A 25,916-nucleotide genomic window follows, 5' to 3' on the forward strand; every position below is an offset into this window, starting at 1 on the left:
TAAGCATTTTGCTGTCCCTGTCAGCTTCGAATTAGAGATGAAAGTAAACCAAAACCACTTCAAGGTCATATTAACATTATATTATTGTTGCCGTTGCTGCAGCATCAACTATTTGTGGCGTGATCCGGGTGTTTCATTAGTCTGTGTTATGTTACGACATTCCTCCCTAGCTCATATGTTTAGGGCTTGCTCTGCACACACCCCTACATGCAACCCCTGTTGTAAAAAATGGTGCTGTCACTTGTACGCGCCGTGTTCCACACATTAATTGCTGTTAACAAACTGTCGTGCTTTTTCACTGTTACTGCCTTATTAAGTGTGTGAAAACCCTCCTGACTGAACCCCTGTGGGACCTGAAGTATCGTTAAAGGGTAACTGCAAAGAAAAAAAAGTGTATTTTCAAACAGCCTAATTGGGACAAGCATGTCACAAAACAAATTTTCTGCCAAAAACGAATTTTTTTCCAGCAATATTTATTGCGCGAGACTGACTTTAGTTTGTGGCTATTTCGTCCGTTTTAAATCGTGCGCCACAAAGTTGGTATTTTATGTCACGGAGTAGCTGCTATACGTCACGGAGTGACGTATTCCAGCTACTTTGTGCGTGTCAAAAGAGCGGGAGTTTCAAATGTGGAAAAGTTGTGACTCCGATTAAATTACGTCCTGCGGCGTAAATATTAATTGCTAGAAAAAAATTGTTTTTTCGAGGAAGATTTGGTTTGTGACATGCTTGTCCTAAATAGGCTGTTTAAAAAAACACTTTTTTTTTTGCAGTTACCCTTTAAATAAATAAACAAGCTGACAGAAGCACACTGCTTCGAGTCGACGTTCGCAAATTGTGCAACGCGGGAGTATGAAAGGGCCGCGGTACCGAGAGGATCCTGTCTCCGACGGCCAGGGTCCCCTCTCTGGCGGCCACAGAGCCCGGCCCGATGCGGGTGATGTAGAGGCCGTTCTCCAGCGTGAGGCCATGCTCCCGAGAAGTGCTCAGGTTCAGGCTGAGCATCACCACTCCCCGACTGCTCATGGCCCTCCTGCGTTTCACAACCTGCAAGCAGAGCCAAACGCAACGAACGCTGAAGCGTAGCAGCGCATGACTTTGATAAGGGCTCCATCTGGACGTGTTTTGGGAGACTGTAGATCCAGAAGAAAACATCTATCATTCTTCGTAGCTACAAGAGACCCGAAAAAGAACATGGAGCGACATATATCGGACAACGCACAAGAGACAGGCCATCAGACAAGAGATCCCTCCCACCAGCCTCAAAGATATGAAAGCCACTTCGATTGTGGTATCTCTTGCTATGGGCTATCATCAATACCCGCGTGTAAGATGCTGCGCACCACTGGAATAATTCTTTCGGTGAGCGTTAAATGATGGGAAGTAAAATTTTCTCCACTTATCAGTGAAAGTTCAATGACAGTTGTTTAAAAGAAGAGATTACGCAATTGTACGCTATAACTAAGAGACTATGCGAAAAGCTCAGAAATCGGGAATTACCCCGCTGCTCACCAAGGTCAAAGATCCTTTAGAGTCGTGCACCGACTCATACAGGGCCCGCTTGTCCATCCCTGCCACGTCGAGACCGTTGACTTTCAAGACAATGTCATTAACGCTGGAAAGCAACGAAAAAGGTCGCACCATTAATGGAGAAAACTGTTATCAGCGATTTTGTGGCTTGCAGAATAAACATTCACGAAACTAACCTAGCACGTATGCTATTAAAAAATGCAATGCAGTAATCTTTGCAATTCGTCGATTCAAGAGGGAGTATGCAAGAATTTCTAGATTCCAAACAAATAAGTGCCTAAAACCAACATTCTGACGTTCATTTGCTCACCAAGAAAATTAATCAATTTGCAAGTTAATTGTTAAGACAAAAAAAAGCGGTATAAATTTGATTATGAGAATATCCTCAACGAATAGCAGTGAAGATCAACAACATGTACAGTCTTTACGTCGTTCCTATACACGGAAACAGATTTCTACGGCATTTCGGAGGAGGTGAGAGCGTGCAGACTGGCATTCAAGGTAGGCAAGGGCAAACGTATCACATCTGTGACAGCCCTGCCACAGAGGGTAGTCCTTGACTGTAGGCACGATCGAGCTTAGAAGCACGGAATCACGACCCACCAAAGCTTTCCGTCTGCCGTCCCTCCCTTGAGGACATTGCTGATGTAGAAAAATGATGCAGAGGACTCCGACACGTCCTCCTTGCCTCCCGAAATGTCCAGGCCGAGATCACCTTCGTATCTCTGCAAGACGTGCAAGGTTCAACTGGTCAAGAGGTGCAGCAGCCACTTTCCATTCAATTGTCAGGAACTTTTCAATATCATGAGCAACACCCAACAGTCCAGTGAGAGGATGCGTATAGTTAGGCGAGTCCTTTTTTGCACTGTTCTATTTATTCTGGACATGTAACGTTCGTTGGTGGATGACCCCATTCCAGTTCACCGACATAATTTTGTATGGCGTCTTCTTTACAACGAAAGCTTCGTCACGCATTGTTAATTTGAATTTCTAGATAATATGAACTAACTGCCATGGTCCGACCCTGCTACGCAGGCGTCCTTCTATAAAATGCCCGTAAATTCGCTTGCGAATCAACTTCGCCAAAGATAGGTCCTACTTTTAAGTTCTAACAAAGTTTTTCTCCGTCATGCATACATATTGTAATATGCCGAGTAATCGGCAACCCCCCGCCTGAAATTCCTAAAAAAAAGTAGTGTGCACCATGTCTCGGTGGGTAAGCACGAAAAGTTTAAAAAAGCTAAAAAAAAACAACAAATTTTTCTGCACATATCTAGCACGGCTGCGCAAGAGCTAGATAAAACTCAAATTAGTTTCATTGTTTTGCCGATCAGCATACAGCGCCAATGTTTGTTCTGTGAAAGCATTTTTCTAACACTGCTATGTTTTCTTGGTAAAAAAAAAAAAAAGAGTCGGCAAGAAAATATAAAAACCAACCAGGCGCAACAGTTAGCAAGCGGGAGAAAAGAGCAGTGAAGACTAACGCTGGGGAAGCAGGAAAACTGGCAATCACATTGGCAGATAGTTTGGCATCGGGCCAAGTTGGGCATCTTATCAATCACAAGGTGCTCAACTCTCTTGTGAAACTTTCTTGTTTGGAGCATATATCTGTGCATCTATGTGCAGCGTGCTATCAATGCAGGTTCAGGCGGCATTGTGCATGGCAGGGATGGTACCACAAACACGGAGCTCGAAATGGGATGCTTTACAAATGCCTGTGCGTGGCGTTCCAGCAAACCTTTACTTTTCGCCGAGGTGCATGCATGCTACATGCGTTGCACGTGCTGGCGTCTGCAGTAGTAAATGTTTTAAAGCAAAAAGTCTAAGACAAATTTTGCTGCGCACACACGTTCGTCAAAGCCTTATTATGATTGTTTACTTCGAATCCTTTATAAGAGGAAGGCCAGCGTGCGCGGACCGTAGAATTACACTTCTAGCGTTTTCCTCTGTGCTTTTGTGTGCTACCAATACCCGGCCGATTGAGTCAAGGCAATCCACTTTCCAAAGATGTTGCCATGCCGACAATTATCGTATTCATTTAGGCTTAGGAATGGTCAGAATTGAAAGACTATCTAAAAAATGTGGCGAGGTCATTGCTCATGCTTTGCGATTTAGGTGAGGTAAGGCAAAGCGAAAGCCTCCTGCACCATTCGTTGCTGACTAACGTGCCCAATATTGCAGCTACAACAACATATTAGTTTTAAAGCGAGCAGCGCTCACTTATTGGGGCACCGCCCATGTTTCACCGCATCCCTACCGAGCCAGTCACGTGATTTCAAAATCCCTCTCCTAGGTACTGCGGCTAACTTTAGCCGCGGTTAGTGCTTCGAGCAAACGGGCCCTGGTGGTGCTCCAGTCTTTGGCGTCTTAGAGAACTTCTGGTTTATAAACATAACGAACAAAGGCCACCTTAACATTGCTGCTTGAAATGTAGGTGAAATGTTTAACCACCAGTCCTCCAGGTGAACGCCAAAAGAATGAAGGAGTGCGAGATCTGTTAAAATGTTTAGAGTATTCTTGAAAACCAACCTGTCTCCTCCAAGATGTAATATTGTACAGCCGAAGGCCCTCAATAAATTTCCAACTTTGTAATCAGTATAGCATTTATGCTTTCTAGCACAGGTGACATTAGAAAGCTCAACAGGCTTGCAATGATGGTGCGACCGGAAGTCGCTTGGGACTCAAGCAGCAGTTCCTGTTCGTAAACAGCAAAAAGGTCTATACCAGATTATTGACAAAAAAAAAGTAAATGCACTGTACCAAAACTTTTTTTATATATGAAAGACTTTCTATGCTGCCGTCGCCACAACAGCTTATGCAACCACAATCTTTACAGAGAAACGCATGCAAAAAGCGCTATGTGCTTATCATCTATCATGTGGTTTTTATACTTGTTTTGTAGTTTTCTTTTTGAAACAAGTGTCAAAACCATATGATAAGAGATAAGGCGCACAAATGGTGATAAGGTGCGCATTATGGTTTTCTCTGGACTATTCCGTCGACTACTGTTCTGTCGACAGACACGAAAAAACCCGACCAGTGTCCCATACAAGTTCGCTGTAAAAATTCCCGTCAAAACGAAAAGTCAGCACAAACGTCTCGACGCCACTGTTTCAGGAAAACTCGTTAGCTCACTTGCGACCCAGAAGACACAGCGAAGTGACCGGAAAACCCAGAAGACACACAGAAGGACAGAGAGGGTGGACTCACGAGATGCACTTCCTTGATCTCAGTCTCCCACTCCTGGAGGTCCGTGTCGATGGCCGAGTCCCTGCTGTGATTATTGCCCACGGAGTTTAGCTGCTTCATCCTAGATTCCTTCTCCAGCTGTGCCTCGATTTTTTCCCTGCACAGAATGGCACAAGTGTGAGAGAGTCGCGGCGCAAAAACTGTGGTCACCAAAGAGACGAGGACGTCCCGCCTCCAGCGCGCGCTTTCTAACTTTGAAGACACTTCGGCAGCCAGTGAGCCTCAAGCGTGCATGTGCTGCCACTCCCATCCTGCCGGTAACTGTTGGCAACTCCACCGAAATCAACGCCGCATAGCGGCTATGCCGAGAAACTCAAGAGAGGAAGTCGTTTCGACTCTGTCGTCTTCTATCGCTGCTTGGTTCTCGTAGGCAGTATAGAAACAAACATTGTTTCCAATAATTATTTTTCTACTTCCACCGTGTCATTCCTATGCACTTACCAGAAGAAGGTTTTTACCGTCGAAAAACTGCTTTCATATATAACAACGATTTCCCGCTGCAGTGCAAGAAATTTATGGTGGTTCGTGTGCTAAATGATGAAAACGACCTCCTTTCGTCCACCATTTTGCCTGACCAGCGCTCCCCTTATAATTCGCTGGAGTCGCAAATAGACCTTTGCGAAAAAAGATATCTGGCCACCGCCATTTTGCAGCTCGAGCGACCCCTATCGGCCATAAATTTCTGCCACCCGCCTATGCCATGGAAACCTGGTCAGCGCAACTCCCCACCAGCATTGTGCACTCCGAGTTTGCCGGCTTTTCTTGAGAGTTTTTAGTACTTCATTTGCCCGTTCAGGATGCTTACCTCTTTTGTTTTATATTTCACTGTGAGAAGCAGGGAATACCAGTGCTCGTAGCCTACTCGGCCTTGGCAGGAAACGAACAAAAAAAGCAAATGTCAATCACCCTGCGACGCGGACCGTTCAACGTTCTTCAAGGATTATTTTCGTCGAGATAATCTCAGAAAAACCTTCCCAACTATGTTCCCTGTCTTTGTGAAAAATAGCTGACAGGGTCGGGTTTGTTCATTTGGTTTGGCTCTGTGCAAAAAAAGAAGCTCTCTTCAAAACATACCCCAGAACAAACTGGATTCCATCAAATCGTCACGAAGTGACCATCGTCGATACTGTGTTGGATATACTGTTATTTGAGACCTTTTTTCAAATCCTGTTTGGATAACGCAGCACCATGGGGTACATACAGTATATAGTGTTTGATCGATAAGGCTTATTGAATCTCATATTGAGAGCGAAGAATACCCATGCAGTTCGGCTATCCTGTGTGGTCAAATATTTTCGACAGTCAAGACCTTTGTAAATCGACACAGCTGAGTGGATAGTGCCATAAAAATATCAACATAAAATAAAACAAACATTCCAGTTGCACTTGTTCTATAGCGTACAAACTAGCCAAAAATAGCTTTCATTCGTTTGTTTTTGCTTCCAAAACTGGCACAATGCTTTCTTAAAGACCTCAAGAAATTCTATTCACCATAGAATAAAAAAAAACAAAAAAACATGGCAATTTATTTGCCACCAGCGTCCAGAATCGCACCTACGCAGGTTGCCACAGCCCAGCGCAGTTGGGCAACACTGACGTACACTCTCAAAAACAAGGATGCCTGCTGCAAATCGCTTCGTTCGAGATTTCCGCTGGAAAGGTCTATAGAATGAGTAATTTACTGAATTCACAAGAGTGACGTGAATGGAAGTAACTTTCTATAGTACAGTGCTAAAGGAAGGTGCTGCTAGGAAAGGCAGACCTAAATTCTATTGTATGTACTGTATTTATACGAATGTATAGGTCGACCCTTTTTTCAATTTTTGAAAATCTGAAGACGAGGGGGGGGGGGGGTCAACTTATAATCGAACCAAAGCATTCTACCGCCGGAAAAAACGAAACAATTGCGATATCATGAACACCTCGACTTGTTACGAGTTCAGCCGGCTGTACCTCTAGCAACTGCGCTAATCTGTGCGCTCATTTTACAATTTTTTTTTTTTTTCTTTGCGCGAACGAGTATAATTGATAGCGATTCGCAGATTAACCCCGAATATAAGGCGGCGAACAGCGCACAACGCGCCCAACTTCCGGGAGTGGCGGCACCTCTTGTAAGAGCAACTCCGGAGGCCGCTGGAACAGCCTCACGGCTCACTCCCCACGGCGTCTTATCGCAGTTTTTCGAGCAAATCACGGTCGCACGTTGTTCGATCAAGTGTTGAGGTAACGCTAGAGTAATAGCTATGTTTTTTTGCATTGACATCCGTGATCCAGGTAGTTTAGGTTTTCGGTGCTCGTTTATGGCCATTCTACACCCAGAAGCAAAAAACAACTCCGCTGTTGGACGCAAGTTCGACCCATCGGAACGGGCGCTGCTCCAGCAAGGTCATGCAATGGCGCAGGACCTTGAACTGTGACAGCAAACAAAGAGGCCTTCACAAGCCAAAATCTGGATAGCTGGGGATGCCTTCCGGAGTTGGAAGTCAGGCTTGCAACGCGCGCCGCAAAAGTGCGCAATCGGTCCCTACTTGTGACACACAACACGATCGCCGAGCAAGTGCGGAAGATGAGGTCGATGCTCTCATTTACGAAGTGCGAAATTTCGTTGGACGACACAGATGACGTGCTTCGAGAACGTAGCAGTGATGACGATGGGACAGACATCAGCAGTGTGGACGAGTCGTAGTCCAGTCGCAGACGGAGTGAGAACGGCAGAGGGAGCAGCTTCAGTTGTCCCGCATCCAGTGTACACTTCCTAGCTTCGATAATGCCTAGGCATCTCATGCCCCTCATGTGTACATGCGCAGCCAAAGCACACAAGAAAGCATAGATCGCGTGTTGAAGGCTGGGTTTTCGAAAGAGGTACTTTGCCATTCTCACGTGTTAACAATAAAATGTGCACTTAAAGATGTTTTTTTTTGTTTTTTTTTGCTGATGTGCATGGGGGAGGGGGGGGGGGGGGGGTGTCGACTTACAATTGTGTAAATATGGTAGCTCTCTTATTCACTTCTTCCTTCACTCATGTCTTCATTTGTTGACAAAGTGCTAAAGAAAGCTAATCTTAGGTCATCAGATATGTCTCACAACAAGTTGTTGTGATCATCACAGTGTGGTGGCTCACTTACTGCCCGAGGAAGACCGATTTGACAGTGCGGAAGGAGTATTATGAATCCAGATACGAGTACTTCATAGGCTGCAAAGTCTCACTAGTCGTAGCAGCAATGAAAGCACCGAGCTTTTATCTCGACGCTTTTGTTGCTAACCTGTGCTTTGGCCCGACGTCGGAACAAGTTAAAAGAAATTACAGTAGGCTTGCGATAATTCAAACTCAGATATTTCATACTTCCGATTAATTCAAATAGAATTGAAATATTTTTTTTGTCCCACTGTGTTTTTAGTGTATTTATAAGCCACTTAATTCGAACGGTGTTTTCGCTTAATTCATACTTTCTGCTCTCGCGGCCCCGTTTAGTACGCTTCTTTCTGAGCACTGGTGCAGTGCAGAGAAGCAACACCTGCGAAGTGAGCTTCCGCGGGTGTTGCTTCTCCGCGGTGCACTGATGCTCGGTAAGAAGCGCACTCAATGGGGCTCAAGCGGGCACACATGAGCTCTAAAAGGGCACCTCACAAACATTTCCACAGAAACTTGCACGTACACTGTGACGTGGCGGCATGGCATAGGTCCACGTCGCAGCGTCCACGCAAGTTGCTATGAAAACTGCCAAAGAAGCCAGTTTTCATTGCTCATGTGTTCCCTGCTTAATAGACCACGTTAGACAACCTCTTGGCCTGATGAGCAAAGTTAATTATGCTTTGAGTTGTGATCTGCTGTCTAAATAGTCCACGACAAACAACATTTTTAAGGGATAAATAAACTTGTCATGCATTTCACAAATGTCTTATGTATGGCATACCTGCTTATGATAAGGAGTCCCTACGAGAGGAAATCCTCAAATATCTGCTTTGTATGTGTAGTCATTCATATGACATACATAATTTTATCTTGCATCATATTAAGATGAACTTCTGATAATTCCAACTTGCGATAATTTAAACAAAATTCGTGGCTTCTTGAAGTTCAAATTAATGAGTCTACTGTATTCCCGTATCCTCGCAATACCCGACGTACACTAAATGCGTATTACGGACTGTAGTCCGAACATGGTGTTCTGGACATCCAGAGAGACTAAGTTCAGTTATTTCACCAATGTGTTATGCTTGTACTTGCTTATAATTACGCCGATATAGAGGAAACTGGCAAAAATCTGCTTTGTATATGTAGCTATCCATATAACAAATCATAATGTTGTTTAGTATCATATTTAGATAAATTTCTGATAATTCAAACTTCTGATAATTCAGACTAAAATCTGTGACTTCCTGAAGTTTGAATTAATCAGAGTCTACTGTACGAATAGGCTATGACAACAATAATCTCGGCTACAATTAGACTACTAGGAGACAATTAGTACAACAAAAAAACTACAGACTTCCAATTTTCACAGAACTCAGAGAAATATCACTTACATAAGAGGAACTGATAGGCTCAAACTGCCTCAGAGAAAACTTCTCCAAGTCCAAGTAGGACAGGAAAATCACTATTTTTACGAAGCCAACCCCGCGGAAGATGTGAAAGCACAATTGCTTCCAGTGCCACTTCCTACTTTCTTTTCTTGTCCAAGATGCAGCGAGCCTGCATCTTGGACAAGTGGACCGTGTCACGCACACAAAGGGAGAAACTATGACATTGCACGTGCGCATTACAGCGTTTGAAGAAAGGCAGTGGCTCAGCATCGCACACATATAATATTTACTCCATTGTAGAAAGGCCCTCAATTCTAGCACACACCCTGTCTTTATACCCGAGGATAATGATTCTAACATTCGTTTCTTACCCGATTGTAATGCACAGGCAGTTTTTAGGTTCTATATCTTTCCAACGAAAGGTGCACATTACAATCGGGTAAGTAGAGTATATTCGTGCGGATGAAACCCCTACAGTCTCCGAGAGCCTAAGAAATGCAGCTCACGCTTCTTAGTTCCCGATTCATTCTCTGGCGTTCTTATCAACTCACGCTGCAACCGGGCATTTTTTAAGTTGTCAGCGACCAAAGACACTGAATCTGGTGGCTCACTTAAGCTCCTTGAGTTCCTTGGACGCCTCGTTGCGCTGGCGCTTGACGTCGTCCGAGTCCCTCAGGGCTTCGGCCAGGTCGCTGACAGCCCGATCCCGCTCGCGCCGCAGCTTGTCGCACAGGCTGCGGATGCTCTCCCGCTCCAGGACAATCTTGTCCCGCTCGCTGAATGCCCAGTCCCTGCGGCGCTTGCACACTTCGGCCTCCTGCTGGGCCTCTGCACCGGGGAGAGGAACACACGCCCAGATGTGAGAGCCGGATCTCCGACAGCAGGCACCCAAAAGCGAACCTAGAAGATCTGAGCCATCCCTCGGCACACGACTATAGGGCAAATGTCCCCTAGTGCGCGCATCACTTCTTACGAGGTCCGTAAACTCCCGCGGTGCTTCGCTGCATCGATGCCCAGACTGGGAGGGGTTCCTCGGCTGCCATTCAAGGCAAGGTTCCTCGAGTAGAGGAGTTTGAGAACCCCTTACCTAAAAGACAAGACCTTTCCTCCTCCAATATCATCACTAGCGCAACCACGCAGCACTGCAGAGCTCGCGTCCACGTCGCTGCGAGCACATCTTGGAGCGGCACGCAACAGGCATGAAGTACCGAGACCGGTGCTACGGTGTCTGGAACGCGTCTCGGACGGGTGCGCTTACCCCATCCATAAAAGTGGTCCCCCACTTTCCGCCCGATGACCTCCTAGAAGCGTCGTGCTGCCGGATGTGGCAGACACCCGTTCTGGTGTGCGTCGTCCTCCCACTCGACGGTCCACGAAAGCTTCGACAACCAGGAGTTGGGAAGCCGCGACAGCAGCGACACTCACATTCGTTCGTACTTTTCTCCGGCACTTTTACAACCAACCACCAGGGATTGTGATGTCCGACGGCACGACGCCCCGAGTTTTGTGACGTCATCTGTTGCTACGTGGGGACCACTTTCAATGCATCGGCAGAAACACGCTGGTTGGAGAAGTAATCCAGGCACAGTAACAGAGCTCACACAGTGCCGACCTTGCACGGACTCGGCACTGCGCTGCACATGTGAACCGGCCTGAAGTGGCTCAGCAAAATGCCGCTCTCGGGCTTCTGGAAGTCTCTTTTATGCATTCCTTTCCGTCAGCTTCAGCCAACCTCACATTCCAAATGCTTAACATATATAGGGCCAGCTCTTGGCGCTTTTGTCTCCGTAGCAAAAAGCCTTGATGACGACGTCACAGTGTTCGTGCAACGTCACAAGCATTTTAAAAGGTTTGCCACGACGTCGCCACCTGAACACCGTCGCGGTATTTTATGTGACGTCGCCGGCGTGACAGTCTTTGCCTGACGCCATGACGAGCGTAACATTTTAGTATCACGTAACACAGTGACATCCCACTATACTGCGATGTCACGGTATTGTGTGGTACCATTGCATCTTGTGACGTCGCGTCACGTCGCACGATCCTGTGACAACAGGACACCGTGACGTGACATTGTGATGTCACATCACACGACATTTCGATGCCATGTGACATCATGCTGTCATATAACACTGACGTCCCGGCATCACCATGGTGTCACACATAACACTGACCTCATGGTGTCACACATAATACTGTGACATCATGGTGCCCCCACAGTACCACAGGTAACACAGTGACGTCATTGTGTCACATGGTGACATAAAGTAACATACCACTGTGACATTAATTGACAGCATGACATCACAAAAGAACCTAAAAATGCTGCGCATTTAGAGCGCCTCTGGGATACAGCAAAGAGACAGGAGTTTTGCAAAGCACCAAGCGCAAGGCCACGCCCGCGAGGGCGTCCCCTCCCTCCCTCCCTCTTTTTCCGAAAGAATCCCAGGCGGCGAACTCCAATACACGCACCTGCCAGCTCGACCTGGAGGCGCTCCATGTTGCGCCGGAGGTTCTCCATCTCCTGGCCAGCCTGCTCCTGTTCGGCCAGGCCAGCCGAGGAGAGAGAATCCCTACGGCTGCCGCCCTCCTCCTGGGACGCCGCAGAGGCCGCGGCACTCTCCGTCTGCTGCTGCTTGTCCCGCACGTCGCTCAGCTCCTTCAGCACCCGGTCCCGGTCCTGGAGCGCCGAAGCTATCTCGCGCTTCAGGCTCTCAATCTGCAAATCGGGAGTTATATGGAAAGGGCAGAGGGGGTCAGCACGAGAGAAGACACAACAAGATGAGAGTCACACCTTCACAACAAAAAAGAGAGATATGTGGACGCTTAGACGGTGCAAAGCTAGCCAGCCGTCGAAAGGGGCTACTTGTCTCTTGGCTGCACACTGATGTTCGTCATGCAGTACTACTGATCACTCACGTCTTTACGGCATCTACCACTACAGTGCCTTCAAACACACACATGGCTGTAGAGCGATGACATCTCGGCCATTTGGCCACCTGATATGTTTTGGCAGTGACTATTTCGACGTCCACCGTCAAAATATTTCAAAAATTATTTTGAAATCTGTGACGTCACTTCCGTAAAACGTCAAAATAGTGGCTTTATTATATTGATGTCCCCCCCTCAATGCAGCCGTCACAGTGGTAGCCATGTTGTGGTTTCGTTCTGTTTAGTTTCTGATGGTGTCGGTGTTGTGTTGACGTTTTGACGGATTCATCTGTTGCATGCCTAAGAAGTTTCGCTCCTAACTGGCATTGGAAATGCCTTATTCAGAGTGTATGTGGGACTGGCTTGACAATTGAATCTTTTGGACGTGACAGCCCGGCGGCGATGTTCTGAACGTTTTGAGCTCGCATGTCCTTTCAGCACGCGTCTCACTTAGAAGTGTTTGAATCTACAACAAAGGTGAGCTGGATATCCCTGTCTTGTCTGCACGTAACAAATAGAAATGCGTTTGAGTTCATATCGCATGAGCGAACGCCGTTTTAGCGAACAGTGATCATTTGAGCAAATCAATGTTTGGTTGCAGTGGTTGCAGTCTCACTTTGCATCTGGCTCTTACCCTGTTTTTAACTGGGCTTCGTGAGTTTGTTGTTCAGTTTAGATTTTCTGTTTGGTTTCGTGTATAACAAGTGGGTTGACTACGAAATGATCGGAATGTTAAATAAAAGGGTGTGAATGCAACCATCGCCTCCTTGATGTTTCTTGACCAGTGCAAACAAACAAAGGTTCTGGCATGGCTGTACGAGATACACACATTTTCCAATAAACTGGAAATTTTATGATACGGCATTCAGCTCCTTTCTTTATATTAAACATATTAAATAAATCATGTAAAGCAGCGGTGCCGCATTCTGTAATGTGGGGCACAACCAAGCAGGTGTTACTCGTTACCTGGTAGTTCATGTACTTTGAGAAGTTTTGCATTCCACATCACTTAAAAGGTCACAAAAACAGCAGCCGACCGCATGATATTGGTTTTCGGAAAATGTGTGTCAAACCGCGACGCTGCCTGCAAGCAAGATAATATTTTTCTTTTTTTACCACCACATTCGATCACTCCCCAGTCCAGTCTCTAAAGCTCTCAAGTTCCAAGTTTGAGACGTCAAAATAATGACTAAAATATTTTGATGGGGGACGTCAAAATGGCTTTTAAAATATTTTCACGTCCTCAAGAAGTGGCATCACTTCCTGAAGAATCGATGCAACTTCAGGAAGTGGCATCGATTATTTTGAAAGTGGAAATAGATATAGTCACTACCATATGTCCTATGTAATTGTTTTTCTTTTGTTTCGCTGAATTTTTTTTCAAGTGCGCACAGCTTGGCAATGCTTGGCGTAAACGCATAGCTTATGCCAAGAGTCCAAAAGATCAATAATGGCATTTACTGATCCTTTAGACCAGGGGTCGGCAACTTTTCTTAGCGGCAGGCCGAGTCGTCACGAAGCCAACATGGAGGAAGCCGGACGATGAGTCGCAAAAAGGGGGGGGGAGGGGGGGGGGCAGGCGGAAAATAGGCAAAAAGGAAGTGAAGACGTTCTCTGCCTAAGTATGGGGTGCCGGAAAATCCCCATTGCAGGTCACAACTACCGTGTGGTCCTCGAGTGCATGCGAAAAAGCAGCGAAGAGGGGGGGGGGGGGATTGCTTTTCTGGTGTCGTACCAGGGGCCGCATGAAACTGCCTCGCAGGCTGCATGTGGCCCGGGGGCCGTGGGTTGCCGACTCCCGCTTTAGACTCTTAACAAGGACTCTAAACCGATCAATAAGGGCAATAACTGCGGATGAGGCTTTCAACTTGACATCTCGCGGGCCCACATAAAGTGGCATTGATATTTAAAGCTTTTATCCCCATACTTATTATACTTTTACTCACTGATAAGACATCTGATGCACAAATGCTTTCCTCAAAATTTACCGACTCCTCCAGCCCTTACTGACATCCCCAAACAAAACCAGGTTTTCCCTGTTATTAAGTACCTTGAAAGTTGCTGACCCGAGCAGTTCAGTGCGTCTCGCGAGAAGGCATTCTAATGTCGATTGTATCTTGGCAGTCAGGTAGGCAGGCAGTTCCCTAAACACCAAACAAAATACCTGACCACATTAAATTTTCTCTAGTAACTTGCAGCGGTTTGACCTTGCTGCTGCCCGTAGGGAGGTACGGCACCCGGAATCCAGTTCAATAGACAAGTGTTTATTACCTCTCCAGTTCCTGGCGGCGACTGCCGCTGGGCAGAGTTCGCTTGACTCTTATAGCGAGGCCCCCTTCCCGCTTGGTCGCGCAAGCGCCCCCACAAACTTCAGAGAGGATCCTCTATGAGTTATAGAAATAAAACCATAGGAAACATATTGCAGTTCTTAGGATTCCTTGTCCCAAGGAACATCTCCCTGCTGCAAGGATGCCGAGAAAGCTCACTAACACGGTGCCAAGGCAACAAATAAGACAGAAGCTAATGGTTACTAGTTATCAATACCGTATGTGAGGGAGGAAAAATGTAATACAACCTCGTTGATAAGAATACAAAAGTATCTCAACGGCTCTCAAGCTACACACATCGAGCACCTGTTGGGAGCTGTTTTCTCCCAAAACAACCGCTACCCTTGGAAATTCCTATAACGACCTGGCCGAAGAGCCCTCCAACACTGTCTTCGAACAAGTACAACACAAAACCATGCAACACGGTGGAGTAAACTTGAGGCTGGTTCGCACATTTGTATTTGAGTGCAACGAACTGCGATGTATTTGAGTGCAATCAACTGCCCTCAAGCTTGCTGCCCGTCATTTGAAGCAGCACCTAGAGGCGGTGTCTCCAAGCTGTGTACTCCATTGATTACGGTGAAGTGCCATCAAAACACTCTGCTTCAAAAACCGCGTACTCCACCAAGTACACTGCAGTTACCGTAGCAGCCGTCTCCCAAACGGATGCACGTCAAACAACGGAAAGTGGACCTCGGGGTGCGGGGGGGCTAGTGCTCTTGAAGCGGCGTCTACGGCAAGTTCCCTAACCAAGCTGAATAAGTAACGTTGATCACAGTCGAACGCAAATGTACGAACCAGCCTTTAAGATACAAAACTTTAGAAGCGGGGTATAGTTATGCGTCCACACATTAAACGCAAATGCAGCTCCCACGACCCTCTCCGGGGCAGGAAGAGAAGCGGAGTGAAAGAGTGTTCCCACCTCGTCGAGCGAAGCCTTGTGGCTGGCCTCGGTCTGGCGGGCCTTGTTCTGGGCCTCCTGCAGCTCTTCCTGCAGCCGTTCAATCTCCTTGTGCACCGAGTCCCTCTCGGACATGATGAGGGTGTACTCCTGAACGGCCGCATTGCGCTCCTCCGTCAGCCGCGACAGGTCCTTCGAGGCCTTGATGCGCACTGCCATCGCCTGGTTGATCTCCTTCATCGCCTCGTCGCGCTGCTGCTGCACCTGCACGCACCAGCACACGCGCTCGTCGGGAGGGACGGAAAAGACGGCTTAACGACCGACTGTAGTCTTCATATTTACGCTGTAAAAAAAGAACTCCGAGCGGAGAAGAAGGGGTCCTACCGATTACAAGACCACATCCGCATGTGTACGCCAGGTTCACGCCATACTCAGTTGTGGGTTAGTGTAGAACAAGCTCCTTCCGCAAAGCCCCCTACCCCATTCCAATTGAGCGGAGCAGACGGTAAAGAGGCGGCAAAAGGATGCAAACAGGGACTCGTCTTTTCTCCAGCGCCCGCTCTGCTAAAAGTGGAAAGAGTGGAGGGCTTTGCACGAAAAGATTGTCCCGCTTTTCTTGACCTGCAACAGGGTATACCAAGCATATGCTGTTACTGTTTGCTGGAAAGTAACAGCATGCCAAATAGCTTTTATAAGCTATACATGGTTTCTATGGTTGGCGACAGGCTAAGAACCCAGTAGATGTTCCGCCTCAAGAGCGAGCTTTCCCACTCCGATAACACTTCATCGCACGCGCAGCCAAAGCCCAACAGAATGCAACGAACACATTTTGGAGGCAAAGCGTTTACCGGTTTCTCAACCTGTCACCGACTGTAGAATGCTTTTAAAAGCTACACGCAGCATCTAACGTGCTTTTAGGAGCTACAGATAGCATCTAGTATGCCTTTAGAAGCTACATATGACTTCGAGTATGCTTTTAGAAGGTACACATAGCATGTAGTATGCTTTTAAAAGCTACACATAGGTTCCAAAGGCTATAATAAACCAATTTATTCAAGGTGTGTTTCTAGACACTGTCCCCAGCTAACGCAGTCAAGTTCAAGAGCTTCGCAGAGCACGCGCGGCGGATGGCCGGCCATTTGAGGGTCCCGTACCTTGGCCAGCTGGTCCCTGGCCTCGTTGCGCTCCCGGAGGGCGCTGTCCCACTGGCGGATGGCGGCTGTGCACTGCTGCTGCAGGCCCGAGCGCTCCCTGAGGGCCGCATTGCGCTCCTGCAGGGCCTCCTCGGCGCCCTGCTTGAGCCGCTGCAGCTCCTCCTGGCACAGCTCCAGCCGGGACATGTGGGCGCTGTGGGCTGCCGTGAGGTCCGCGTACCGCTTGTGCAGTGTGTCGTACTCCTCCTTCAGGGCCTTGCACTTCTGCCGGTAGGCCGCCTCCCCACCGCCCCCGCTCTCCATCAGGCCCTCCTAGATGGGGGGGTGAGGGTTTATGATGATGCATTTTTGGCACTGCTTGATTGGCTCCATTCAATCGTAGCGTCGACTGCATCGCACTTAAAGTGAGACGGAGTATAACACTTCCCCCCCTCTTACACGCAACACCATTCGTTGTTGCACTATGATGCCAAACTAATGGCCGTGCCTACGCCCTGCTACAGGCACTTCTTCCCACGGCCTTGCTGCGGCACGACCGACATCAACAGCAAAGCGAGCACCTGAGGTCTTGTACGGGGTTGCCATATAAAGCTGATGCTTTAAAACAAACTCGTTTCTTCTTGCAGCCTCTTTTTTTTTTTTTTTTTTTTTTTTTTTTTAGTTGTGCTACGGGAGGAATTGTGAGAGGTAGGTTTATACCAGGCCTCGCTTAAGCACCTTTCGCGAAGCGAAAGGCTTAGAGTCCGACTATGCAAGAAGAAGCAAGAAGAAGCGAAACAAGAAGAGGTTACTTTGTCTATGAAGTAGTTAGTAGGGATGGTGACAGTACTTTACATAAATTGGGTTCGAAATGATTGAACCAATTTTAATGTGAATGCCCGATCCTACATAGGTGCTTGTTCTCTGGTTTATGGCAGGTGTGACAGTTTCCAGAGCTACACTCTACTTTATTCTAATACACAAATCCCCGAAATTTAGTGTCAGAATGCAACAACAAGATATCTCTCCTTTGTTTTTGCAACATGTTTTGCTAAATCCTATGAAAGCATCAACCCTTATCATTCTCAAACCTGATTCCATTTTCATCATCCCTAATCACACCTAAGAGTTTGGTGCTCCAATGACAATCCTGTCAGGGCAAAACACCAAGCTAGATGATACAGATCTGACTTAAAGGGGCGGTGCAACGATTTTCGGACTTCGGTCAAAGATTTCTGAAGGTTGCCCCCTGACACTTCTGAAGTAAAGAACAGAAAACCGATTTCGTCTGCGTGTCCTAGTTGTTGCATAAAAAAAAAGATAAATATTGGCATTTCGGGCACCCCTCAACTCATTCCCAGTCTTCAGGGTCACACCTGGTCGCACTCCCAGTGACGTCATTCGGAGTGCCGTGTAGCTTCCCGTGTGCTATCTCGGAGGACGCTTCCCCTCCCTCTCTCTGCGTACATTAGCGGGCGCTATGCTGCAGCTTAGAGCCGAGCGAGGTCACGTAATCTTTCCGCCGTAGTTCCTTCGGCTGCCACTTGGGGCTGCAGGTGGGGCAAAAAGCTGGACTTTTGCTTTGCGATTATGCAGCGGAATCGCGACATTTTTTATGAAGGAACTGTTTTCTCTATCCTTCGGGACACGATAAACAACGTAAAAATGACGAGATGCAAATTCTTTTAATCATAAAATCGTTGCACCGCCCCTTTAACAAGTGAACATGCACAAAACAAAAACACAAATTAAATGCACAAAAAAAGGGCATTTAAAAAGGAATGCAAAACAGAATAAGAAGTCACATAAAATAAACAGCACTCTGTCCACGTCCTGTGCCCATTGTCAGATTGCCATATTGCAAACACTTCTTTTTACAACACATAATTGTTTTGCCATGTGGTTGTAGACACTTTAAAAGCTTACTAAAACATTCAATGTCAGTAAAGGCTTGACAAGCTGCATAAAAGCAACTTTCTTCACTCACTCATGATGGAAATAAATAATGTTTGACTGTTTCAACTGAAAAGAGAATGCATGGTGAGTAGGTACACTGACTTGTTGGTGGTGGTGCAGGTCGCTCAGTTCCTTCTGCTTATCTTCCACAATCCTCTGTAGTCGCTTCACCTCTTGCTCCAGGAGCCTCTTTTCCGTGTGTGGGTCCCCATTCTCCTTCTTCACTAAAAGTGCATCTTGCCACTGGTCCTCAACTTTACTCTGTTCAACAAGCGGAAGAAAAAGACATACGTCAACCCTTCACATGATGCACCGTAGCTAAGGTTCCAAAGTTCGTCATTCTCACATCCGCACACCAGACAGATGTAGTATTGACCCTTAAGAAGGTAGGGGTGACAGCAGACCTTACAATATGCAGGTGAGCCAATCATGTCATTCTGTGGCGAAACAAAATGCATTTGAACGTGGTTGTTGTTTCGCTTTACGTTCTTTTAACGAAGGGCACACATGGACAACCTTTCGTGCCAGAGTCAGACTGAAGACTGACGTCTCGTTTATTAAATCTAAAACGAAATAAAAGAAAGGCGCCTCTGGTACGGGGCGCTCAGGTTACGCGCGAAGCGGACGAACGGATGTTTAGATCTCGGGCTGCGCGCGAATGATTCTTCTCGGTCGCTTTGGACTTTGGAGCTCGTTAGCGTCGGCGCGTCGGCGACCTCCATAACATCCCTCTTTCCAAGGGAGCTTCGAAGAAGTGCCGAAACGGTCTGGCTCTTTTAGACATCGGCCGTGCCGAGAATGTTTGTGGGAGGTGTTGGCACACGTTTCCTCGGGCCTCGTGGTTGTTTCGGGGAACTCTTCGATGCGTTGTTTATCTTGTTCGTCGGGGAAAGGAATTAAATGCGTGCGATTTCTTCGGATCTCTTGACCCTCGGACGTTATCCAGTAAGATCGTGGAGTATGGGCCTTGTTCTGAACAACTCCGGTTCGCTTTAGGTCAATGACCCAAACTCGCTCTCCAGAGCCGAGTGGATCGAGTTGACGCACTCCGTGTCGCCGGTCGAAGTATTGCTTTTGTCGGTTCCTGTTTTCTTGCTCATAGCGACGCAGTTCTTTTTGGTCGGGTAGCTTTGGTTCCAGGAGCTGAGTGGCAATCGGTACGGTTGTACGCATCCTTCTCCCCATGAGAAGTTCTGTCGGACTGTATCCGTTGGGCAGAGGCGTTGAACGGTAGATCATGAGTGTCTCGTACGGATCTTCCGTTTTGCTGAGTGATCTTTTTATGATCTTCACCGCAGCCTCCGCCATCCCATTGCTCTGCGCGTAGCGAGGGCTTGATGTGATGTGCTTAAATCCGTAGGTCTGTGAGAATTTGGTGAATGCTGAACCTGTGGTTCCCGCAAACTGAGGACCATTATCAGGTACCACTACTTCTGGGATGCCATGCCTCGCAAATATCGATTTGCAGTGCATTATTACGCACGCTGCTGTGAGCTTTCCAGTCGGGCGATTTCGGGGTAGCGAGAGTAGTAGTCGACGACGACCAGCCACCATTTCCCGTGAATGAAGAAGAGGTCCATCGCCACTCTCTCCCACGGTCGACTAGGAAACTCTGACGGGATGAGGGGGAGCTTTCGGTTCTGGCCAGTTTTAATGCATTTTTCGCAGTTCTTGACCAGGCGCTCGATATGATTGTTTATCCTCGGCCACCACACCGATACATTTGCCCGTGCTTTGCATTTTCCTACGCCCATGTGTCCTTCATGAAGTTGTTGCAGGATATGTGGACGGCAGGATTCTGGTACCACTATTCTAGAACCATTCATGAGAAGGCTGTTTTGCACGGCAATGTGATGACGGTACTCGTAGTACTCTTTGAGGTCTGTTCCGAGATCTCGACGATTTGGCCAACCTTCGTGGCTGTAGCTGGCGAGTCTTTGGCAAACATGGTCTTTCTTCTGCTCTGCCGTTATCCATTGGAGACTCGTTTGCGTTGCTGGTAGGGACGTCTCTATGTGTCGAATGAAGCAATCGATTTCTTCTTGCATCTCTCTGTCTTGCCGCTGTGGCAGAGGGCTTCTTGACAACGAGTCAGCTGCTTGGAGTTCCTTGCCCGGAACGTGGACAACTTCGAATGAGTAGCGCATTAAACGCATGCGCAGTCTCTGAAGCCGTGGGGTTAGGTCGTCCAATGACTTTGATCCGAACAGAGAAATGAGTGGTTTGTGGTCGGTTTCCAGTACAAAGTGCGTTCCCACGATGTAATCTCGCAATTTTTCGCATGCCCACGTGAGTGCCAAACCTTCTTTTTCGATTTGGGCGTACCTCTTCTCTGTTTCGGTAAGTGTTCTGGACGCATAGGCGATGACGCGATATGATCCATCCTCCTGCTCTTGACGCAGCACTGCTCCCAGGCCGTAGGATGACGCATCTGCCGATACAATCGATCGCTTGTTGGCGTCGTAAATTCCGAGAACGGGGCAGGTTGAGAGGATTTCCTTCCGCTTGGTGAAGGCTTTCTGCTGAGGATGATCCCACACGAAGTCCACTTTGGAACTGAGCAGTGACGATAGTGGATGCAGTAGGTCAGACAGGTGTGGCACGAATCGTCCTAGGTATGTCGCCATACCCATGATGCGTTTGACTTCTTGCTTTGAAGTCGGTATGGGCATCTGTTTCACTGCGTTGACGATTGTCTCGTCTGGACGGACACCATCGCTGTCTACTTGATGACCTAGGAACTTGATACTTGTCACTCGAAAGACGCATTTATCCTCGTTGAGCGTGAGTCCTGCTGATGAGAGTCGCCTGAGGACTTCTCGCAGACGTTGCTCGTGCTGCTCGGACGATGACGCCCATATCAAGATATCGTCCATATGGCAAAGTACTCCTTCCATTCCTTGGAGAAGTTGTGTGATACGTCTCTGGAAGTGTTCCGGTGCTGACGTGATTCCGAATGGTAGGCGATTAAAACAATATCTTCCAAACGGAGTGATGAATGTCGTCAGGAGTCGTGACTTCTCGTCTAAAGGGATCTGCCAGAACCCAGAATTCGCGTCCAACTTTGAGAAGATCTTGGCTCCCGCTAGCCTTCCCAGCGTGTGCTCCACTGATGGGATAGGGTGATATTCGCGCTGAATGTGTTTGTTCAGTTGTGTGAGATCAACACAAATGCGAATTTTGCCAGACGGTTTGGGGACGATGACCATCGGCGCGCACCATTCAGTAGGTTCTTCTACTGGAGAGATGACACCTTGCGACTGCATGCTTTCTAGCTCTTTCTGCGTTTCTCGATACAGCGAAAGCGGTACTCTTCTCGGTGATGCGATAGCAAACGGCGTCGCGTTAGGCTTCAGCTTCAGAACGTGAGCACCTTCGAGAGATCCCAGTCCTTGAAACAGGTGAGAGAACTCTTTCTTCGGTTCGCAAGTTCTGTTCGCAGTCATGCAGATTTGAGGGCAAAGCCGAAATTTTTCGATAGCTGGCTTACCCAAGAGAGGTTTGCGAAGTCCTTTCACGATGTAAACTTCTTCGAGTGCTTGTTGCCCACGGCAGTTGAGCTTCATCCAAGCTGATCCCATGACTTTAAGGGGTCGTCCGTCTGGACCATGAAGTCGGCGTTGGGGCTCGGAGAGCTTGTGGCACTTTGCGAAGACCTTTTGAAAGATGGCAGCTGGTAACACCGTTTCGTCTGCTCCAGTGTCTATTCGGAAAAAAACAGGAGTTTCGTCGACGAATATCTCGATGTCCCATTTTGCTGTTTGAGGAGAAGCTGCCGCTCCTACGAATCCTTGTTCGTGTACGAGGGAGTTCACGGTAGTTGAAGATTTGCAGACTGTTGCAAAATGTCCCTTTTTCATACACCTGTTGCAGCCTGCGTTCTTCGCCGGACACACGCTCCTTGGGTGAGCTTCTCGACCACACCAACGGCACGGTTTGCCTTTTGGTTTGGGTGTCGCGGTCTTCTTAGTAGGAGTTCGAACATTTGAACGTTCAATTCCTCACTGAGCAGGTCTTGCTGCTGTCCCATTTTTGGCTGCTATACGGTCAACGTTGGCATCCTTTTCTTTTGTCGGTCGGAGTTCCGCCTGTTGCTTCTTAATCACTTCCGATTGTCGCGCAGCAGCGATGGCCTTCTGGAGGTCCAGATCAGGATCCAGTTGAAGTTTTTCTGATGTCCTGCTGTCCCGAAGACCAACAATCAGCCTGTCGCGGATCAATTCTTCCTTCAGTGGTTCTTAGTTGCACTTAGTGGCTAATCCATGGAGAGCAGTGACATACTCCTCGACGGTTTCCGTCTCCAGTTGCGATCTTGTGTTGAACATGGCTCTCTCATACACCACGTTTCGACGAGGAATGAAGTAACGTTCGAAGTTCTCTATCACCTTCTCGAAATCTTGTCCCTCGGTGTCGGACAGCTTTAAGGTCTGTAAGACGTCTTCAGCTTGTGGTCCCATGATGTAAATGAGAGCGTCGACTTGGTGTGATGATGGTTGAGATGCCAGTCCTGATGCACTGTGGAAGCGCTTGAATCTCTTCTTCCACGCCGGCCATTCGTTAGGTGTTGTAAAACTGAAGGCTTCGGGTGGCGAGATGCGAAAAGTTGCCGTTACCGTTTGTTCGGTAGCACCGTTGTCGGCAGAAGTTGAGGGCTTGTCCATTGTCCCTTCGTTTGTAGACGATCCTGCGCTTTACTAATTATTAGTAGACTCGCGGAGCGATCCCACTTCTGACACCATGTTTCGTTTTACGTTCTTTTAACGAAGGGCACACATGGACAACCTTTCGTGCTGGAGTCAGACTGAAGACTGACGTCTCGTTTATTAAATCTAAAACGAAATAAAAGAAAGGCGCCTCTGGTACGGGGCGCTCAGGTTACGCGCGAAGCGGACGAACGGATGTTTAGATCTCGGGCTGCGCGCGAACGGTTCTTCTCGGTCGCTTTGGACTTTGGAGCTCGCTAGCGTCGGCGCGTCGGCGACCTCCATAACAGTTGTTTCCAGCATTTGTGGAATAGAATCATGAGCTGGTATATCAAACATCTACGATTAAAGGGACACTGACAGGGTATTTATGCTCGCCGAGGTTTTTTGATGTATGTGGCATATGAGAGCCCGACTACCCAGAACAGAATTTGAGGGCTTGAAATTCGTTTTCTTTCTGCTTGAAAACCGCCGATCAAGAACTGGCCGGTTTGAGTCGCGCTCTCTCTCTTTTCCGTGGTCACGGGCCATTTTCTAAGGTTTAGACCCAACCACCAAATTTAATCAAAGTTTTTGGTCATTGAAGGCATGCACTCAGTATTAAAAATAGAAAAAATATGAAACCCATATTTGTGGCTACTAAAACTGCAAATATGTTAATTGAAAAAAAGAAAAAAAAAAGTAGCAAAGAGACTTGGAAACAGCCCGCGCGTTTAGTGCATAATTCTCAACATGGCGTCGTTTCGCATGTCGTGGGACTTGCAGAGACGGCAATAGCAGCGGATGACGAGCGTGAAACTTCTACTTCAGAACTGTCGTTCGCAGTACCGGCAAATTCTGTCTCCTTTTGAAAGAGAAATTTTGGACCGATCAAAATAACTGATATCTATCCCGTACGACACGCCCGACCACCAAGCCGATTTGCACGAAGACATCGCCGACCCGTTGCCCCCTTCTCGTGGCTCAAGACATCGCTCGCGCAAACGTCAAGCACGAAGTGCGTACTTCGAGTTGAATATGCACACGTATAATTTCTTTACTAGGTGCGAATGTGGCCAATGCATGGTGCTGCCTGACTTCGACCCGGGAGTGCTTTTGCTGGAGGAAAATCAGCAGCAAACTTTCCAGCCTAAAGTTGACCGGCTGCATTATTACTAACGAAAGTGTTTCCCCAGTAGCTCAGTGGAAAGATGTCTGCTTCAGATGCGGCAGACGCAGGTTCAATTGCTAGTGTGGGCATACAATGTTTTTTTTGTGTTTTGTTTTGTCGCAACATTTAACGGCTATTACACATTTCTTTTTTACAATTATCACTGGAAAAAAAATTGTGGATGATGCATTGCTGAACTAAATGGTATGGGATTTCCTTTTTGACACTTGTAAAGTCAAAGTAATCACTTTCCACAAAATGCAAGGAGCATATAAATCGGGTAGCGTCCGCTTTCCGAGGTGCCCGTAAATGTTCTACAGGAATTGCAGCCATCCATAGGTCGCGATATTGTTGATCTTTCGAAAACATGTGCAGATTCTGCTGCACAATGCCACTTTCTTCGGACGCAGGACATGTGAGGCAGCTTTTCACGCAACATCTGGGGGTATTCTTTCCAGAGCCAATCACGGAAATTCACCACGGGCACTCACGACTCATCTCCAACTCTTAAATGTAGAAAACAACTCATCTTAAAGTGCAGAACAGCAAGCAGAGCAAACATTACTGCCAAGAAATCGCACAACAAACGGTTCCCCACCACACATGTTGTCTGCTGCGGGCAAAAAAAAACGAAAAAAAAAAAACAAAACGGAAGAAACAAAAAAGCACACGGTTGCGTGTAGCCACATGACCTCCACCACTCACTCTCTTCTCTCCACTTCTCCGACCTCTGCGCGCAGGTTTTGGTTTCGGTTTCGAGCAGTTGCGTTTTTTTAGCTTTATGAAAAATATATGCGACTCTGTTGGAAAATATTAATTGGGGAGTGTTTTGACACTTAAATAGATCGCCTGGCAAAATATTTTTCAAAATCTTTTGGGGGGTGTCAGTGTCTTTTTAAGAGAGCTACTCTAGCTGAATATTAGGTTTCAGATATTTATTTGTATGTCCAAAATTCAAGAACTGTTCAGACAGCTCACATACTTACATGCTGAAATATCCTCCCCTAACACACCTAGAATGCTTGCAAAGCACATATTTCCATAAGAATATGTCGCATTTTACACCGCTGCTTCGAAAACAAAAGCAATAGCCTCTGAAGTAGTACACTGAACAAACGTGGCTGATCTTACGTTGCAATTTCTCTTCGAAACTGTTGACATTAGTAAGGCAGATGTATGAGGGTAATACAAAGGTAATGCCAGAGCACTCACTTTATGTTTCCCATGGTAAAATTCCTGCTCCAACTTTACAGGGTGCTCTGTTGCCACCAAGTGATGATAGTCGTAGTCTCTACATGAACTCAAGGACCAGTCACTCGAGCTTGCTGAAAGCGAGGAACACGGCATGAAAACGGCACAGGAGGTAGACATGGCCTGCCAAAAGGCAATGCCCAGGCCTCGGCACTCGCATGGTCAAAGATACAGTGCAACCTGCTAATAGCACTCCACCTTATAATGAGCTTCAGTTATAGCAAACATAATTAAAAGCAATCAAATTTTGACTGAGCATTG

The 25,916-nt window shown here is 47.2% G+C and overlaps 1 protein-coding gene across 1 annotated transcript in view; it reads right to left on the reverse strand.

Moving 5' to 3' along the window:
• LOC8029837 (disks large homolog 5) overlaps positions 1–25,916 on the reverse strand; it is a 74,575-nt gene that overhangs the window by 40,512 nt on the left and 8,147 nt on the right. Inside the window, exons 4-13 of the mRNA XM_029966175.3 lie at positions 25,617–25,729; positions 18,654–18,812; positions 16,617–16,928; positions 15,484–15,726; positions 11,776–12,022; positions 9,915–10,131; positions 4,741–4,876; positions 2,134–2,255; positions 1,513–1,615; positions 871–1,047 (exon numbers count right to left, since the gene is read on the reverse strand). Of these exons, the coding sequence (XP_029822035.2) occupies positions 871–1,047; positions 1,513–1,615; positions 2,134–2,255; positions 4,741–4,876; positions 9,915–10,131; positions 11,776–12,022; positions 15,484–15,726; positions 16,617–16,928; positions 18,654–18,812; positions 25,617–25,729 (1,829 nt within the window). The remainder of the gene's footprint in view (positions 1–870; positions 1,048–1,512; positions 1,616–2,133; positions 2,256–4,740; positions 4,877–9,914; positions 10,132–11,775; positions 12,023–15,483; positions 15,727–16,616; positions 16,929–18,653; positions 18,813–25,616; positions 25,730–25,916) is intronic.

The sequence above is a fragment of the Ixodes scapularis genome, unplaced genomic scaffold (genome assembly GCF_016920785.2).
Source record: "Ixodes scapularis isolate PalLabHiFi unplaced genomic scaffold, ASM1692078v2 PGA_scaffold3__209_contigs__length_174095766, whole genome shotgun sequence".
Lineage (NCBI taxonomy): Eukaryota > Metazoa > Arthropoda > Arachnida > Ixodida > Ixodidae > Ixodes > Ixodes scapularis.